This window comes from Eptatretus burgeri, chromosome 10 (assembly GCF_056783735.1).
Source record: "Eptatretus burgeri isolate ZD-2024b chromosome 10, Ebu_testis_v1, whole genome shotgun sequence".
Taxonomy (NCBI): Eukaryota; Metazoa; Chordata; class Myxini; order Myxiniformes; family Myxinidae; genus Eptatretus; species Eptatretus burgeri.
Window position 1 is genome coordinate 29457761 of NC_140970.1, and position 18617 is coordinate 29476377.

At 45.9% G+C, this 18617-nt stretch overlaps 1 protein-coding gene across 3 annotated transcripts in view; it reads right to left on the reverse strand.

The window, feature by feature from the left end:
* Positions 1-14748: 14748 nt before the first annotated feature.
* LOC147018194 (annexin A2-like) overlaps positions 14749-18617 on the reverse strand; it is a 104156-nt gene continuing 100287 nt past the window's right edge. For all 3 annotated transcript variants that reach the window (XM_085897655.1, XM_085897653.1, XM_085897654.1), the window contains 2 exons: positions 17962-18078; positions 14749-15077 (listed from right to left, as the gene is read on the reverse strand). In XM_085897655.1, the coding sequence (XP_085753781.1) occupies positions 15018-15077; positions 17962-18078 (177 nt within the window). In that variant the 3' untranslated portion in view covers positions 14749-15017. The remainder of the gene's footprint in view (positions 15078-17961; positions 18079-18617) is intronic.

An 18617-nucleotide genomic window follows, 5' to 3' on the forward strand; every position in this document is an offset into this window, starting at 1 on the left:
GAACGATCGCGTAACGTGCCTACAACACGTTACTCATAGGTTAGAAATAAGTTTCGGGTACGCTAAACATTACCTCGACGTGTTTCGACTTATGAGTAACTTACCAGTAACGTGTGTCAACGATCGCGTAACGTGGCTACAACTTATGGCCAGCGTTATGCGGAACGTGCGAGTCATACGCTGGCATAAGTCTTAAAATTTCAAGCATGGAAAATTTGAGGACAACCGAAAAGTACAACGTTTAAAGCCAGCGTACTATGACGTATGGCAGTGTTTTTCAGCGTGCTCTCAATGTTATCAAAACTTACCCATAACGTATTCGACGTGTACCAGCGTTTTACACAAATTTTCAAAAAATCGGCATAAGCTGGCTAAAACGTCAAGGTATGACTGGGCCTTAAGAATGCCTATTTTAGGCAAATAAGACCATTGTTGCATGAATAAGGATTCTTGTAGGAAATATTTTGTTTTGCTCAGAGCAAGCTAAAATACAAAATATATGATGAACAACTGCATTGGAATAGTGATCTGGAACAAAAAACCTTGTCAGAACAACCTAATGTGTTGTTAAAAAGGCCTGTTTATGGCAAATACGGCCGTTTTTTCATTAATAAGAATTCTTGAATGAAATCTTTTGTTTTGCTTAGAGTCTAAATTACATCACATTTGCTGAACAACTGCATGAGAATAGTGATCTGGAACAAAACATGGACTCAAATCAACCCAACGTGTTATTAAAAAGGCCTGTTTTAGGGAAATAAGACTGTTTTTGCATTAATAAGGCTTCCTGTGTGAAATATTGTTTTCCTGAGAATAAGCTAAAATATTCACTATTTGATGAAAAACACGCATTTTTGCATTGGAATCGTAATGTGAAACGAAAAACGGGGTAAGGCCAACCTTGTGTTGGTAAAAACGCTTCTTTGGGGTAAATTTGACTGTTTTTGCAAGTATAAGATTTCTTGAGTAAACCAATTTGTGTTTCTTCATGTAAGCTAAAATACATATGTTATAAACAACTGCATTAGAATCGTGATTTGGAACAAAAAACGGGCTCAAAACAGCATAATGTGTTGTTAAAAATGCCTATTTTAGGCAAATAAGACCGTTTTTGTATGAATAAGGTTTATCGTGTAAAATATTTTGTTTTCCTGAGAATATTAATAAAATACACACCATTTCATGAAAAACGCGATTTCGCTTCAGAATATTGATCTGGAACAAAAAAACAAAAAACTGAGTCATCACAACTGAACGTGTTGTTAAAAATGCCTATTTTAGACAAATAAGACCTTTTTTGTGTGACTGGTTTCCTGTGTAAAACATTTTGTTTGCCTGACAATAAGCTAAAATACACACTATTTCATGAAAAACATGTGATTTTGCTTTAGATTAGTGATCTGAAACAAAAATGGAGTCAGATCAACCCAACGTGTTATTTAAAACTCCTGGTTTTGGCAAATAAGGCCGTTTTAGCATGAATAAGGATTCTTGTATGAAATAATTTGTTTTGCTTGGAGTAAGCCAAAATACATAATATTTGATGAACTGCATTGGAATAGTGATCTGGAACAAAAAACTAAGTGAGAACAACCCAACGTGTTGTTAAAAAGGCTTGTTTTCGGGAAATATGACCGTTTTTGCATGAATAAGGATTGTTGTTTAAATTGTATTGTTTTGCTTAGAATATGTTACAATACACACTATTTGATGAAAATCATGGGATTCTGCATTAGAATAATGATTTGGAACAAAAAATGGGCTCCAAACAACCTAATGTGTTGTTAGGAATGCTTGTTTTAGGCAAATTGGACCGTTTTTGTATGAATAAGGTTTCCTGTGTAAAATATTTTGTTTTCCTGAGAATAATCGAAAATACACACGATTTGATGAAAAAGATGCGATTTTGCTTTTGAATAGTGATCTGGAACAAAATCCGAGTCAGATCAACCCAATGTGTTATTAAAAACACCTGTTTTGGGGAAATATGGCCGTTTTTGCATGAATAAGGATTATTGTTTGAAATATTTTGTTTTGCTTAGAGGAAGCTAAAATACAAAATATTAGATGAACAACTGCATTGGAATAGTGATCTGGTACAAAAAGCGGAGTCAGAATAACCTAACGTGTTGTTAAAAACGTCTGTTTTTGGGAAATATGACCCGTTTTGCATGAATAAGGATTCTTGTTTAAAATATTTTGTTTTGCTGGGAATATGTTAAAATACAGACAATTTGATGAAAAACACGGGATTTTACATTAGAATAATGATTTGCAACAAAAACTGGCTCCATACCACATAATGTGGTACAAACCACATAATTAGAAATACCTATTTTAGGCAAACAAGGCCATTTTTGCATGAATAATATTTCCTGTTTAAAATCTTTTGTTTTCCTGAGAATAAGCTAAAATATTCACCATTTCATGAAACACGTATTTTTGCATTAGAATCATGGTGTGGAACAAAAAAAACGGGGTTAGGACAACCGAATGTGTTATTAAAAATGCTTCTTTTGGGTAAATTTGACTGTTTTTCATGAATAAGGTTTCTTGTGTAATATATTCTGTTGTTTTTAGTAAGGTAAAATACATAATATTTGATGAACAACTGCATTGGAGTAGTGATCTGGAAGAAAAAAAAGGTCATAACAACCTGTCATATTATTCAAAACACCTGTTTTAGGGAAATGTGACCGTTTTTGCATGAATAAGGATTCTTGTTTAAAATATTTTGTTTTCCTGAGAATAAGCTAAAATACACACTGTTTGATGAAAAACGCATGATTTTGCTTGGGAATTATGATCTGGAACAAAAACTGGGCTCAAAACAACATCGTGTGTTGTTAAGAATGCCTATTTTAGGCAAAAAACACCGTTGTTGCATGAATAAGGATTCTTGTATGAAATATTTTGTTCTGCTTGGAGCAAGCTAAAATACATCATAGTTGCTGAACAATTGCATTGGAATAGTGATCTGGAATAAAAAACGGAGTCAGCTCAACCCTTGGGAACGTGTTTTTAAAAAGGCTTGGTTGAGGGAAATAAGACCGTTTTTGCATGAATAAGGCTTCCTGTGTGAAATATTTTGTTTTCCTGAGATTATGCTATAATATTCACTATTTGATGAAAAACACGCATTTTTGCATTGGAATCATGATGTGGAACAAAAAAACGGGGTAAGGCCAACCTAATGTGTTGTTAAAAACGCTTATTTTAGGTAAATTTGACCGTTTTTGTAAGTATAAGGTTTCTTGAGTAAAACAATTTGTTTTGCATTGCGTAAGCTAAAATACATAATATTTGATGAACAACTGCATTAGAATCATGATTTGGAACAAAAAACGGGCTCAAAACAGCATATGTTGTTAAAAATGCCTATTTTAGACAAATAAGACCGTTTTTGTGAGACTATGGTTTTCCGTGTAAAACATTGTTTTCCTGATAATAAGCTAAAATACACTATTTCATGAAAAACACGTGATTTTGCTTTAGAATAGTGATCTGAAACAAAAAAACGGAGTCAGATCAACCCGACGTGTTGTTAAAAACGCCTGGTTTTGGCAAATCAGGCCGTTTTTGCATGAATAAGGATTCTTCGATGAAATATTTTGTTTTGCTTTGAGTCAGTTAAAATACTTAATATTTGATGAACAACTGCATTGGAATTGTGATCTGGAACAAAAAACGAAGTCAGAACAACCTAACGTGTTGTTAAAAAGGCTTGTTTTCAGGAAATATCACCGTTTTTGCATGAATAAGGATTCTTGTTTAAAATCTCTTGTTTTGCTGAGAATATGTTTAAATACACAATTTGATGAAATACGTGGGATTCTGCATTAGAATAATGATTTGGAAGAAAAAAACGGGCTCCAAACAACCAAATGTTTTGTTGGAAATGCTTGGTTTCGGCAAATAAGGCCATTTTTGCATGAAAGAGGCTTCCTGTGCAAAATATTTTGTTTTCCTGAGAATGAGCTAAAATATTCACTATTTGATAAAAAAAAAAACACTCATTTTTGTATTAGATCATGATGTGGACCAAAAAATGGAGTAAGGACAACCTAATGTGTTAAAAATGCTTGTTTTATGCAAATTCAACTGTTTTTCATGAATAAGGTTTGTTGTAAAAATGTGGGGTTTATTCATTCGTAGATATCAAATGTATCCTGAAAAAAACATCAACTAGTTTCAATTTTTTCCATCTTTAATCTCATGCTTCTGGACTAAGAAGTTTTTAGCCACGTTGCGTTGCGAACGCTGGCTCTCAGAGAGCTCCGTGTTCTTCTTCGTGTTCTTCTTCCGGTGAAGACAAAACCTTTATGACGTGGCTCTTGGACACATTTGTCGTTGTTGAATTATGAACAGCATTGGATTGGCTCATGGCCTGGTGCGTCTGTCATCCAGTCGCGTAGTTCTGCTTGCGATTTAGACCTGGGTTCGCCTTGGTGTGTAAGTGCTTATTGGTAGGATGCACCATTTTTACATTCTCTTTTGTTGGAAGTGTGCACATCGGCATAATATGACCAATGTGACGTATTGCTGCCATTGTCCTCTTTATTAATAATGTGGCCAAAGTCAAATGGCAGTCTGAAAAAAACAAACAAAAACACATTGCTCAATTTTGCCAATGCAGATTCAAAAAGGCCACTTGGCCTTCCAATATGTTCTCAACCCATAATAGTGTTGTGGTTGACGAAATTCGCAAACCACCATTCAGGTCCCTTAGGTGAGATATCTCTAAGTATATGTGTAGTTAGGCCCAAACCCGTTGTTTAGAGGGAATAAATGTCATTCATTCGGGCTGCGACCCTTTTAGATAGCCGTTTTTCTTTTAATATCTTTATTTTGGACCAGCCGCCATTACTACCACCACAACCACCACCAACCACGTCTCAACAGCCATCACACAACAACCACCAACCGCAACGCCGCTTCACAACAACAGCCACGACCTTTACCGTCACATCTCGCTCTCGCAACCATCGCATCACCGCCATTCCCGCGCCGCTTGTGGGCACCGATCCTGGACTCGTAACGGGCGCGCACCGAGCAGCGGGTGCAAAAACACCAGCCTTTCCGAGAAATCGGATCAAGAACGATTCACGCCCACTTCTGTTCCGTCCTATCAGCGAGCGTGGGGCGATTTGGCCCCGCCTCCAGGTGCGTCGGAGTATAATCGCTACATGCAGATTCGCGGATCAAAAATCATTCACGCCCACTTTTCCTCTGTCCAATGGGGAGCCAGCCAGAGGTGAAGGGTCGAAGGTGAAGGAGCGAAGCCCCGGGGGCTATAAAGGGCCGCGTTCGCTCGCTGAATTGCAGTTGTTGAGGGAGTTTCTGAATCGGGAGAGAAAAAGAGTTTCTGAATCGCAGTTGGACGGAGTTGAGAAGAGTGGAGAGTGGGAGAGTTGGAGAGTTGTGGCAGCGGCAAAGGCAGTCGAGAGGGCGCTCGTGTCAGAGTCGGGGAGCTGCGGAGAGGGGAGGCCGGTAACGCGACCGAGGTCGCGGTGGAGTCGCTCGTCGCGGGACCCAAGCCAGCGAGATATCCTCATTCCCCCGAGCATCAACAACCCCCTCCTGTTTCCCCCCGCGCTGAGATAGTGTGAGAAGGGGGCCCCGTTCCCACCCCATTCCAGGCAGTGCCAGCGAGGCCCGCGGAGTCGGGGCGCCACCGCCATTTTGCGGCTCATCACCAGACGGGTAGGCTCGACGCGGTCTCGGCCCCAGGCCCGTCTGCCCCCTTGTAGTTGAGGGTGGTCCCTTTTTCTTTTGCTTTGAGTATATGTGTTGTCGGCGCCGTCTGTGAAGTAAAACTGTATAAGTGTTGCCGTGTGCTCGGTAGTCGGTAGTAGATCTGCATTGTTGCATTTGCTTTTTGTGCAGAATTGTTGTGTTTCTTCTACTTTTACATTTGCTTTTGGTGTATAATTGTATATGTGTGCTTTCCGTTTGCCGCGGAATAAATGTGCTTTATGTTGAACTGTTTTTCCCGTTTCACTTCGTCTTTTCCTTTATTGAATCTCCATCTTACTTCACGTAAAGGGTTGGTCGTGGGCTAAATACGCCCAATAATTAATCGAACCGTCGAGGTTGACGATAACACCGCTCGGTTATCCCGATAGTACGGAACGGGTCGCTTAAAGTGGCCCGTGTCCGAAGTCGACCTGCGGCGAGGTGCGATCGCCCGGTCTACCCTCCGTGTGGGTACTTAGGTAGGTCGAATTTGGCGAGCAACCCTATCCCACGCGGGGGGCCGATTGGCACGATCGTGGTGAGGCCGAAAGGCCCACCCGTGACTAGTTCCCGGCGTTAGTCCGAGAGGGTCACGACGGGATTGTCCGTCCGGTGGGCGACGTGCCGCGATTCGAGTTACGTGGCCGCTCGCACGCCGACGGGCGCGAATCCGCAACACTGGTGTCAGGAGTGGGACACAAACCCATCCCCCTCCTCGCGGCATTGGTGTCGGAGAGCGGGAAAACGGGCTCTCCTGTCTCCAGCTAAATTCACGGGAATCGGTCCAGGGGTGAGAGGAGCGACCCCCGATTCCCTCCAAATTACGAGCGATTCAAATTAACCTTTTACGAGAAATAAGATGGCGTCTCAAGGCGAGCGGGAGCCGGGGGTATTAGAAATGGATTTAGAATGTGTAGAATCCATGGTCCAGGATGAAATCCCCGTGCAGGAAATGTTGGTTGTGCAGGAACACGAACTCCCCCAACTGAACCCAGAGCCCGAAATAGGTGAGGCGGCGGCAGCGGTGTATGACACCTCCCCTCCCCCTCTCCGCCAAAACCCCCCGATCCTTGCCGAATCGGCTCAGCTGAGTGCACCCGACATGGCCCAGCTATGCGCCATGCTGGCAGGAATCAGTGGGGACATGCACGAAATGAAAACGAAAATGGATACAAACACAAACGAAATAAAAGGCATGAACAAGCAAATGAACAAAGTGAAAACGAAAATGGATGCGAATACACAGCAAATGAACGAAATGGAAACAAACATGAAGGAAAAAATGAAAGAGCTGCGGGGTGAGACGCAGAGCATGGGCCGAAGCCTGCAGGCGGGCATGAAGGCAGTAACCGGGGAGCTTAAAATGGCGACTCCACGTGTGGGAGCGAACGAGCTGGGAGGGAGTGCAACGGCTGTCGGGCCCGCGGTGGAGGCGGGTAAGGAGAAAATAATTCGGGGGACGTATTGGGCGAGAAGCGTGATGGAGACGTGCACGAGGGAGATAAGAGATGAGGTGAAAGGAATTGCGAGAGAGAGAAAAGAACAATTAAGACGGAAAGCAAGGATGAGGTACGCGGAGATCGTGAAAGAGCAAGGAGTGAAAAACAGGGAAGGACGGGAGCGACTGAAGGAGAAAGCAAGGTTGACCTACATAAAGATAAGGGAAAGACGCCAGAAAGAAGCAGAGACTAATAGACACGAGGAGACGACAGAAATAATAAAATGTATAGAGACACGGGAGATGGGAACGATAGAGGAAAGACTACACGATGAAAACGGGGTGGAAGAAACTAAAGACGAACACACACACACGGAGGTGGTGGAGGATAATGGGGGTGAGCTGACGGACCGTGCAGGGACCCGGTGCGAGCAGCGGGATAGCCTCCTCCAGGAACGAGGGGAGGGAGTATGCCCCCTTGAGGCGAGTCACGACCAGGTGGGTTCGGTCGTGCTTTGCGAGGTCGAGGGGAGGAGTGCTGTGGACAGGTGCACGGAGAGCTTGGGGGTATAGAGGCCCCGGAGACCCTTGTGGGGACACGAATCCCCAGTGTGGTTGTCCCGGTGTGTGTGGTGTCGAGGTGTGTGTTCACGAGTGTGGCGAAATGCGTGCTGCAACGCACGCATAGCGCGGGTGCAAGGGTGTGTGTGAGAGCGACCAGGTGGGTGACAAAGACCCCGTGTGTGGAAGCGACCCCGTGTGTGAGTGGTGTGGTGGCGACTGTGCCGGAATACGTGCTTCCCAGCACGCCGTGTGTAAAAGGGGCACCGCAAGTGGAAGAGGCCGTGTGTGTGAGTGAAACGGCCAGTATGAATGGAGCACCACGAGTGAGTGGAGCCACGTGTGCGAGGGAGGTGGCATGCGTGAGTGAGCGGCCGAGTGTGAGAGAGACAGCGTGTGCAAGGTCGCTGTATGTAAGGGAGATGTCGGTCGGCATGTGTGAACATGCAGCCGCGTCTCCCGGTGTGAGTTTAATGGTGAGGTGTGTTAGCGTCGTAACACGCGGGAGTGCGTGGGTGGAATGGAGACGGAGACTGCGACAGAGGAAAGAAAGCCGGGTAGCGGCTGTAGCTGTTTCGGGGACCGTGCCGGGTTCGCCCAGCAGCGAGCGCGAGGTCCGTGCTGTGCAACGCACGAGGCCCCCACGTGCTCGCTTGCGAGAGTGAAGTCCCGGTCCGGAAACGAGCGCGGTGAATGTTGCCGATCCCGCGACGGACAAAGTTTAGGCAGGATTATGGATTTGGACTGGACGGGTTCTCCACGCGATTGTGTGTGTTAAGCTCCAACGGGCAAAGCACATGTGTTCGCGTGGGGAACCCCTCGAGACGTGGGGCTTGTGTTTTTTTTATGCGCACGGTGACGTCATGGCAGCACGTGGGGTTGGAATCCAGCAGGAGGGGTATCCCTGCCGGATGGTACCGTCCAAGGAGGGACGAGGTACACGTGCAGCTGCATGACGTCACGGGCAGGTGCAAAGTGCGCGAGCTGCGAGTTGCCGCGCTGGTGCTGCACAATTAGAAAAAAAAAGCAAGCCTCACTTTCGGGTGCACAGGATTCCCGGGCAAGGGGTGGAAGACCCCCTTACCTGGGCACAGGATGGAAACTAGTTAGGGGGAAGGGTTAGCATAGCTAGACCGGCTCCATGGGGCAGGGGTAAGTCCTCATGGGGCCCGTGGAATGGATTAGTTAGAGGGATTTAGATGAGCTTTAGGTGGGGAAATAAAAGTTATTTTAGAGATTTGGAGACAGTGACAGCCTTTGGATGTGTAGAGTTGACGTAGTTTAGCTACGTCGTGTTAAAAGGAACGTGCTACTAGTTTAAGGGACGACGTGGGAGCACGAGTTAGTTAGGGGAGGTAGTTAGAAGGATGGCAGAGTTCAGCGGTGAGTGTGTTGAAGAGTTGGTGAGGGAAGTGGAAGCATGTGCTCGGTGAGTGAGTGAGGCCAGCGGGTCTGTGTGAGTGGAGTGAATGGGGAATGCATGGTGCGATGAGTGATTGGGGGGAGGAGTGACTCCCGCCCAAGGGACCCCGGGGTCAGTATAAAGTAAGTTAGCTGGGTTAGTCAAATTAACAAAAATGGAGGTCGTTTTGTTGTTGGTGGGAGTGTAGGCTCGAAACCCGTTTGGAGGGGTGCAGGAGCCCGGTTGACGGGCCGGGACCGTGGCTGCGAAAGGTGAGTATCGCTGAGTGGGTACCCCGGGCACCAGGCTAGTCGGCCGCGGTAGGCCAAGGGCCCATGGGGGGCCGGGATAACGTAGTGGGCACGGGTGCGCCTGCTTGGTGCGGGGGCCCGGGGCGCCATTAGCCGCGTGGGCAGTGTTGTGGGCACGGGTGACCCTCGGAAAGGGGCCTGGGAAGCCAGCCTGCCACGTGTGCGTTTCAGGGGAGGTGCCATGGGGGGCACTCCCCGGTGTTTAGGGAGCTGGTAGGCTCGAGGCAGTGTAGTGCCCGGGGGTGCCATAGCTGGAGATTCGGCAGAGGGTCGTGCCTGCCAAGGGGAGCCACGCGTCCCAGCCATGAGACCGTGTGAGGGCACGGAAAGAAAATTGGGGGGCGAGGCCCGAAATTGTGAGGACACCAACACAGGTGACGGGAATCGGGTTTATAGAACCAATAGTTTAAGCGAGAGGCGCTTGTTGAAAGCCCCGCGGTAGTTTAACAGTTAAATGGTTAGGGTAGATAGGAAGTGTACCCCTCCGCACCATCCATCCCCTCGCTCTCGTTGTGGGCCGCTGGACCCACTTTGGTTATAGATCGCTGAACTCTGGGGAGGCCATCCTGAGGCTTCGTTGGGCCTCGACACAGGACGCTAGCTCTCCCTTGTTCCCCTCCGGGAAGGGAACGTAGGGGTTGGGAGTAGGCTAGGTGACAAGATAGGTTAGCCGAACAAGGACAGTACAGGGGGTTAGGGGACGATTTATAGTGGGGAAGTAAAAAATAAAAAAATAAGTTGGGGCTAAATTGGGGTTTGACAAATTAAGGGAGTGGGTATAGACAGTGACAGGCAAAGGCGATAGGTTGGGAGGGAGACCGTAGAGTAGTTCCGAGCCCGCCTTCCGAGTGGCCAGCACCACCGCACTCCCTCCACCAACCTCCACTGAACGGCGAAGGCTGGCCAGCTTCATCGGCAGCTGTTGTTTTGCTGCAAGGCCTGTGCCGGCTGGATCGGCTGCAGCTGTTTTCTGCAAGACCTGTGCCGGCCAGTTCATCTGCCGGCTGTGTTTGCCTGCAGCGGCCTTGTTCTGCAGGCTGTGGTTGCCTGATCACCTTTGCCATGCCATGCCCACTGCCCCTGTTCACCAGCCCCGTTCAATTTTTGCTTTGCCCCCCCCCCCCCCCTGTTCATTTCCATGTGCGCCAGGATCAGAAAGCAACAGTTTGCAAGCTGCGAGAACTGCCCTGTTGGCAGCTACAACACGGGCCTGCAGTGGCAGCCCGTGCACCATGTTTGTGTCCATCCATCCATCCGTTGTGCTCATTGCGTGTGCAACTTGAGCTGGCACGGAGACTGTGTTTGTGCAGCCCATGCACCGTTGTGGTTCACTTCGTTCAGTTCAAAAGGGAAGGCCTTGGACTGCGTGTGAGCAGCCGGCCACGTTCCCTGTCACCTGCATTGTTTGAGCCAGAGACTGCGTGCGAGCAGCCTGGCTCCCTGCTAACTGCTAACTGCTTTCTTTTTGCAGAGTCCATTGATCCTGGGCCATGGTTTAGTGTAAAATTTGTAAGTTAAGGTTAAGATGTACTGTAAATATGAGTGCGCCCCCGGCATGTCTGTCCTAGCGCCGGCAATTTTATTTAAGTCGTCCGTGTGAATGAGTTTGTTTAGGTAGTTACTCAGCCCTCAGGTTATTTATTTTGGGGACACGAATACCATGAATGTCGCACTCAGGGATCCGTAGGTAAAATGTACTAAGGGAAAACTACACATGATGGCACACGAAAATTTGACGACTCGGGACGAGTCTGTAAAAAGGGGAGGGGGTAGTGTTGTGGTTGACGAAATTCGCAAACCACCATTCAGGTCCCTTAGGTGAGATATCTCTAAGTATATGTGTAGTTAGGCCCAAACCCGTTGTTTAGAGGGAATAAATGTCATTCATTCGGGCTGCGACCCTTTTAGATAGCCGTTTTTCTTTTACTATCTTTATTTTGGACCGGCCGCCATTACTACCACCACAACCACCACCAACCACGTCTCAACAGCCATCACACAACAACCACCAACCGCAACGCCGCTTCACAACAACAGCCACGACCTTTACCGTCACATCTCGCTCTCGCAACCATCGCATCACCGCCATTCCCGCGCCGCTTGTGGGCACCGATCCTGGACTCGTAACGGGCGCGCACCGAGCAGCGGGTGCAAAAACACCAGCCTTTCCGAGAAATCGGATCAAGAACGATTCACGCCCACTTCTGTTCCGTCCTATCAGCGAGCGTGGGGCGATTTGGCCCCGCTTCCAGGTGCGTCGGAGTATAATCGCTATATGCAGATTCGCGGATCAAAAATCATTCACGCCCACTTTTCCTTTGTCCAATGGGGAGGCAGCCAGAGGTGAAGGGTCGAAGGTGAAGGAGCGAAGCCCCGGGGGCTATAAAGGGCCGCGTTCGCTCGCTGAATCGCAGTTGTTGAGGGAGTTTCTGAATCGGGAGAGAAAAAGAGTTTCTGAATCGCAGTTGGACGGAGTTGAGGAGAGTGGGAGAGTTGGAGAGTTGTGGCGGCGGCGAAGGCAGTCGAGAGGGCGCTCGTGTCAGAGTCGGGGAGTTGCGGAGAGGGGAGGCCGGTAACGCGACCGAGGTCGCGGTGGAGTCGCTCGTTGCGGGACCCAAGCCAGCGAGATATCCTCATTCCCCCGAGCATCAACAACCCCCTCCTGTTTCCCCCCGCGCTGAGATAGTGTGAGAAGGGGGCCCCGTTCCCACCCCATTCCAGGCAGTGCCAGCGAGGCCCGCGGAGTCGGGGCGCCACCGCCATTTTGCGGCTCATCACCAGACGGGTAGGCTCGACGCGGTCTCGGCCCCAGGCCCGCCTACCCCCTTGTAGTTGAGGGTGGTCCCTTTTTCTTTTGCTTTGAGTATATGTGTTGTCGACGCCATCTGTGAAGTAAAACTGTACAAGTGTTGCCGTGTGCTCGGTAGTCGATCTGCATTGTTGCATTTGCTTTTTGTGCAGAATTGTTGTGTTTCTTCTACTTTTACATTTGCTTTTGGTGTATAATTGTATATGTGTGCTTTCCGTTTGCCGCGGAATAAATGTGCTTTATGTTGAACTGTTTTTCCCATTTCGCTTCGTCTTTTCCTTTATTGAATCTCCATCTTACTTCACGTAAAGGGTTGGTCGTGGGCTAAATACGCCCAATAATTAATCGAACCGTCGAGGTTGACGATAACACCGCTCGGTTATCCCAATAGTACGGAACGGGTCGCTTAAAGTGGCCCGTGTCCGAAGTCGACCTGCGGCGAGGTGCGATCGCCCGGTCTACCCTCCGTGTGGGTACTTAGGTAGGTCGAATTTGGCGAGCAACCCTATCCCACGCGGGGGGCCGATTGGCACGATCGTGGTGAGGCCGAAAGGCCCACCCGTGACTAGTTCCCGGCGTTAGTCCGAGAGGGTCACGACGGGATTGTCCGTCCGGTGGGCGACGTGCCGCGATTCGAGTTTCGTGGCCGCTCGCACGCCGGCGGGCGCGAATCCGCAACAATAGCATACCTGTACTGAAGTTGTGTACATCGGATTCAATTAGTGTCCTTGACCTATTTTTTCGGTTTGTGACTTCATAACAAAAAGCATGTTTTTGATCACAACTTGAATAATTTTCCTCTGCTTTTCAGGATGTTGAATTTTATTAATAAATTATAGATGTGGACACATTTTCTTCATTTACACTCTATCTCTATAAATGTTGAAGGTCAGTCATATGGCGGTCTGAAAAAAATGGAGCCATCATTTGATTGCGGATGCTGGGGGAGGCATACCGTTGATTGCTTTGTGCTCACAGATAACTAGTTCTGTCTCCTCTCGTATGTTCCACAGGAAGGGGGAACATGTTGATTACTGTATTCTGTTTCTCTTTCTAAAAAATACAATCGTACACCATTCCTTCATATTTGAGCCAATCTTAAAATGCAGCATGGATGTACATTGGTCCAATACAACAAGTTGACATGTCCCTATTGCTATGTTAAGGAGTCAAAGGTGAAACATGAACAATCCCATTGTGCTATTCCTTTGTATTTGAGTTTATAAGAGAATTGGGATGAAGATGCCTTCATACTGCCAATCGGGATTTGTACAAACATTTTGTAGCAGAGTATTTTTCAGAATTATTCATGGTTGAAAGGTCAAAATTAAGCTTATTGGCTTTTCTTTGTCTATATTTGAAATGATCCAGATAAGAATTGGCAAAATGTTCTCACTGCAGCCCATATAAATTGAAGAAAGCTGAAGTGAACAGCTGCCCTATCCAATACCAGACCTGCATGGTTTATCAATGATTAAAAAAAAAAATATATATATATATATATATATATATATATATATATATATATATATATATATGTAGATATAATCTGCTTTTTATCCCTCAGCCCGAATTGGGCTGAAAAAGGGGTATTGTCGTCAGGCGTTGTCCGGCGGGCGTCTGTCAACTTTTGGTTTCCGTCAATTTCGAGGAGAACGCCTTGTCCGATTAAATCCATTTTTGCAGGGTATGTTGGGGTTGAGTAGAGGAAGGTTTCTTTCGAAAATGGGCATGCTGCGATTTTCAATGTGGCTTCCATGGCAGCCATCTTGAAATTGGTTTCCACCTATTTCGAGAACGCCTTGTCCGATTAAATCCATTTTTGCAGGGTATGTTGGGGTTGAATAGAGGAAGGTTCCTTTCGAAAATGGGCCAACTGCGATTTTCAATGTGGCCTCCATGGCAGCCATCTTGAAATTGGTTTCCGTCGATTTTGAGAACGCCTTGTCCAATTAAATCCATTTTTGCAGGGTGTGTTGGTTGAGTAGAGGAAGGTTCCTTTCGAAAATGGGTGCGCTGCGATTTTCATTGTGGCCGCCATGGCAGCCATCTTGAAATTGGTTTCTGTCGATTTCGAGAACGCCTTGTCCGATTAAATCCATTTTTGCAGTGTGTCTGTGTGTGTGTGTGTGTGTGTGTGTGTGTGTGTGTGTGTGTGTGTGTGTGTGTGTGTGTGTGTGTGTGTGTGTGTGTTGGAGTTGAGTAGAGGAAGGTTCCTTTCAAAAATGGGTGCGCTGCGATTTTCACTTGCTGCCACGGTAGCCATCTTGACGTCTGATTTTCGATATGACGTCCAACGTGCTCTAACTGACTGCATCATCGTGATATCACTGCTTCCTTTTAAAATGCATGGGCTGAGGAATTACGCCCGCTTTGTGGAGCTATTTTTCATGACAGTCATGCTTGAAGCAAGGACATGGTGACCATGAGACAACCAGGTTCTGCAGAGAAATGCACAAGTTGTTTTTTTGGGGAATATAAAACACCAAAATGACTTGCTAAAAATTTTTTTATTGTTTAAATTCACCAAACATCCTTCTTGAAACAGTCATCTCTGATAACAGGTGAACCAAGGGTTATTATTGTTTGAATTCACCAAACATCCTTCTTGAAACAGTCATCTCTGATAACAGGTGAACCAAGTGTTACTGCAGACCCAGGTTGGTGTGGGGTGGGGGTTGGGGGTTGGGGAGAAGCAAAGTAGGAAAGTAACAAAGCAATGTTATGTTTTTAAAAAGACAGCCATTTATGGTTTGGTTTTCAGTCGTCGTCTCCACACAATGCCAACAGGATGGCCTGGTGGTCACCTTTGCTGCATTTCTGCAAAGAATCCATGAAATACAATGGTTGTTGTACAATCAAAATGGCACATTAGTGGGGCAACTTAGCATAACAATTGTGCATTTTGTGAGGAAAGCACCAAATTTGGCACACTAGTAGCCTTTCATATTATGAACAGATTTGGATATTGGGCCATCTCAAAATTTTTGATGGCAGTGGAAAATGGCTGCCACAGCCATCAGCGGCTGAATTTGAGATGGCCCAATATCCAAATCTGTTCATAATATCATCGGCTACTAGTGTGCCAAATTTGGTGCTTTCCTCACAAAATGCACAACTGTTATGCTATATTTAGCTAAGTTGCCCCACTAGTGGGGCAACTTAGCATAACAATTGTGCATTTTGTGAGGAAAGCACCAAATGTGGCACACTAGTAGCCGATGATATTATGAACAGATTTGGATATTGGGCCATCTCAAATTCAGCCACTGATGGCTGTGGCAGCCATTTACCACTGCCATCAAAAATTTTGAGATGGCCCAATATCCAAATCTGTTCATAATATGAAAGGCTACTAGTGTGCCAAATTTGGTGCTTTCCTCACAAAATGCACAATTGTTATGCTATATTTAGCTAAGTTTCCCCATGACATGGCCTGCAACACAGTGAGTTCAAATGGTTCTGCAAACCTGATAAAACAGTACAAAGGGAAACTTTTTTTTATGCCTCTGCCACCGAAGATCAGAGGCATTATTCTGTCCGTCAACACCTTTTTGTTCCCACAATAACTTGTGAACCACTGCAGGTATTTCAACCACACTAAGCACAAGTATAGACTGAAAGGGTTCAATTTTGCATTCAACAGGTCAAAAGGTCATATACCCTGAAATCATTTTACACCACAACTTAAGTTAGAAGCATCTGCCTCTTTTCTACTTATCTCTCTCACAAGTTCTCTAATGTGACCTTAATTTGTGATCTAACATGGCCTTCAAACACTACAAAAGAAAGAAGAGCCAACCGAGAAATTGCATCAGGTATGATCCTTACAATTTTGCAATAATCGAGGAGTAGCATTTCTTCCTTCATCTGCAGACTTCGTCATGGAGGAACACATCCACAAGGTGATTTGGACCATTCATGGAAGATAACCAACTTCACAAGAAATGCACCTTACTGTCTTTTTATTTGGAAAGATGATGCAACAGTTTTTCAATATTGCATGACCACCATTTCGAGGATGGTTTTGCAATCGATCTCTTTTGATACAACTGAGAATGTGAAATTGAAATCCGTTTGCATACGTCAATAAATGGGGCAATAATTATTTCCACGAGTGTGACATTTCTAATGTTCACTTTAACCGATTCACATCCATTTTGAAACCCTTTGCTGCACTCAAATGGTTTGACAATTTTGTTTCTCAGAGACTTCTTTCCACAATGATACACTGCTCAAAGCAGTCTGAGCATTCTGGGTATTTACTTTTGCTGTCATTTTCACAAAATGAACAAACAAAGCAATCCGTGATTCTTGGATCCAAGCACCCACAACTGGTAAGAACAAAAAATTACTGGTTAAGTTTCAACCCCTCTCATACATTTGGTTGTACCAAATACACTGAGCATTGTGGTCGTTTCACCGAGCTTGAACAAAAGTGGTTAAAGTCAATGTTTTTACATTATTACCTTCACATTCTGCGAAAGGTTATGTTTTGGTCAGCGCGTATTTATTTATTTATTTGTAATCTTGTGATTCGTATAACTCAAAAAGTATTAAACCGAATTTCATGAAATTTGGTGGGATGATTGGTTATTAGCCAGGAAGCATTCGATTAGATTTTGGGATCGTTCGGGTCAAAGGTCAAGGTCACGAAAAGGTCAAAATCGTCTTTTTACGATAACACGGTCAATTTTTATTCAATTTGCATGCAACTAACACCAAAATGTTCAGAATTCAACGCCTCATCTTGTGATATGCAATATGACACAATGACGCCCATACTCTTGTTACCGGTTAGGGTTCAAAGGTCAGGGGGGGTCACGACCTTGAAAAATATGCGGTTTTTGCCATAACGCGGTCAATTCTTGTCCGCTTTACATGAACCCACCACCAAAATGTTCAGAATTTAATGCCCAATCTTGTGACACAATGACGTCATAACACATGTCACCGGTTGGGGTAAAATGTCGGGCGGGGGTCACGCCCTTGAAAAATATGCGGTTTTCGGCATAACTCAGTCAATTCTTATCCGATTTGCATGAAACCAGCATCGAACGAGATTACCTTCTCTTGTTGAAACGTTGTATTCACCGAGCTTGCGAGTGAAGACTCGCCAAAACGACGTAAGTTGATTGTTGTTTAGTCCGTAGCCCCCGAAAGTCGGGGGGGGTCATGACATTATAGATATGTGGTTTGTGTCATAAGACCATTCATAAGAAACCAGTTCCCCACACTCATACCAAGAACAAAAAAAGTAGTGGCGGCGAAGGTATGCGCTCTGAGTGCCCGTTCTAGTTCTTCTTTGTTTGTGTGGAACACAAGGCTTCAGGGTAGCAAAAATGGCTGGGGTGAAACTGTGCCGCTGATGCAATGCCCTCTTGCTGGTTTGGGAAGAAATTTGGAACTTGTTCAGGGTGCCGCGATAGCTCGCCTCCTCTTTGTGAAGAACACCATGGGATCTTTAATGTCCACAAACGAATGCTGGCAGACGGGACGCCCTTTTAACGTCCATCCGAGGGATGGCACGCACATTAATTAATCACCTTGCCTGTGAAATGTTTTTGCATTAATAATCGAGATCAAACAAAAAGGAATGTGAAGAATTCATATTTGAGCTGCTTTACATTAGGTGGATTTTGGTTTCTTGGAGACCTGTGTAAATCAACCTGTTGTTGGAACACATCATAACACCGTTACTTACAGTCAGTGCCTCTTTCAATGACTGTCCATATTTGATCTTGTATTCTTTCCTGATGTTCAGCATATCAACCTCACAGCGAGACACCATGATACGGTTCATCACGTGACTATTCCCGCCCTGGGGGGGGGGGGGTGTGAGAGGGGTGATTGTGTTAAATATTGTTACGAATTTGGGAATTCGATTGCACACAACATACAGGTTCCTTTAGTCAGCTATGTCGATAAGTGCTTGTTCCCTAGATTGCTCACCTTTCATTGTTTAAATGTTCAGAAATCGATGAGATGCACTGCAGATCGATTTAATAGTTAGGGAACGAACAATGGAGACATCCCATGCTTCTGCGAAGAGGAAGAACCCTGCCGTCCCGTGACTCGATGTCAACAACTCCCTCCCACCCGTGGTTGAGCGGGGGGATGGAGCACGAGGGCATGAGTCACGCCGGGATCAGGGGAAGGGCGGAGAAGGATAAGGACGAGATCTTTTCTTTGTTCTTGGTTAGCTTTTTGCTTCGGCAGAGAGAAGTCGTTCAGCAGACCTTCAGGTCCTGTTTGGCTTGGGTTAGAGTTGAGGCCTTCGGAAGCTTTTAGCTTCGGCTGGCTCAGTGAGCTTCGGCTGCAGCCTGGCTCGAGAGGAGGCTTTTTGCTTTGACGGTTCCG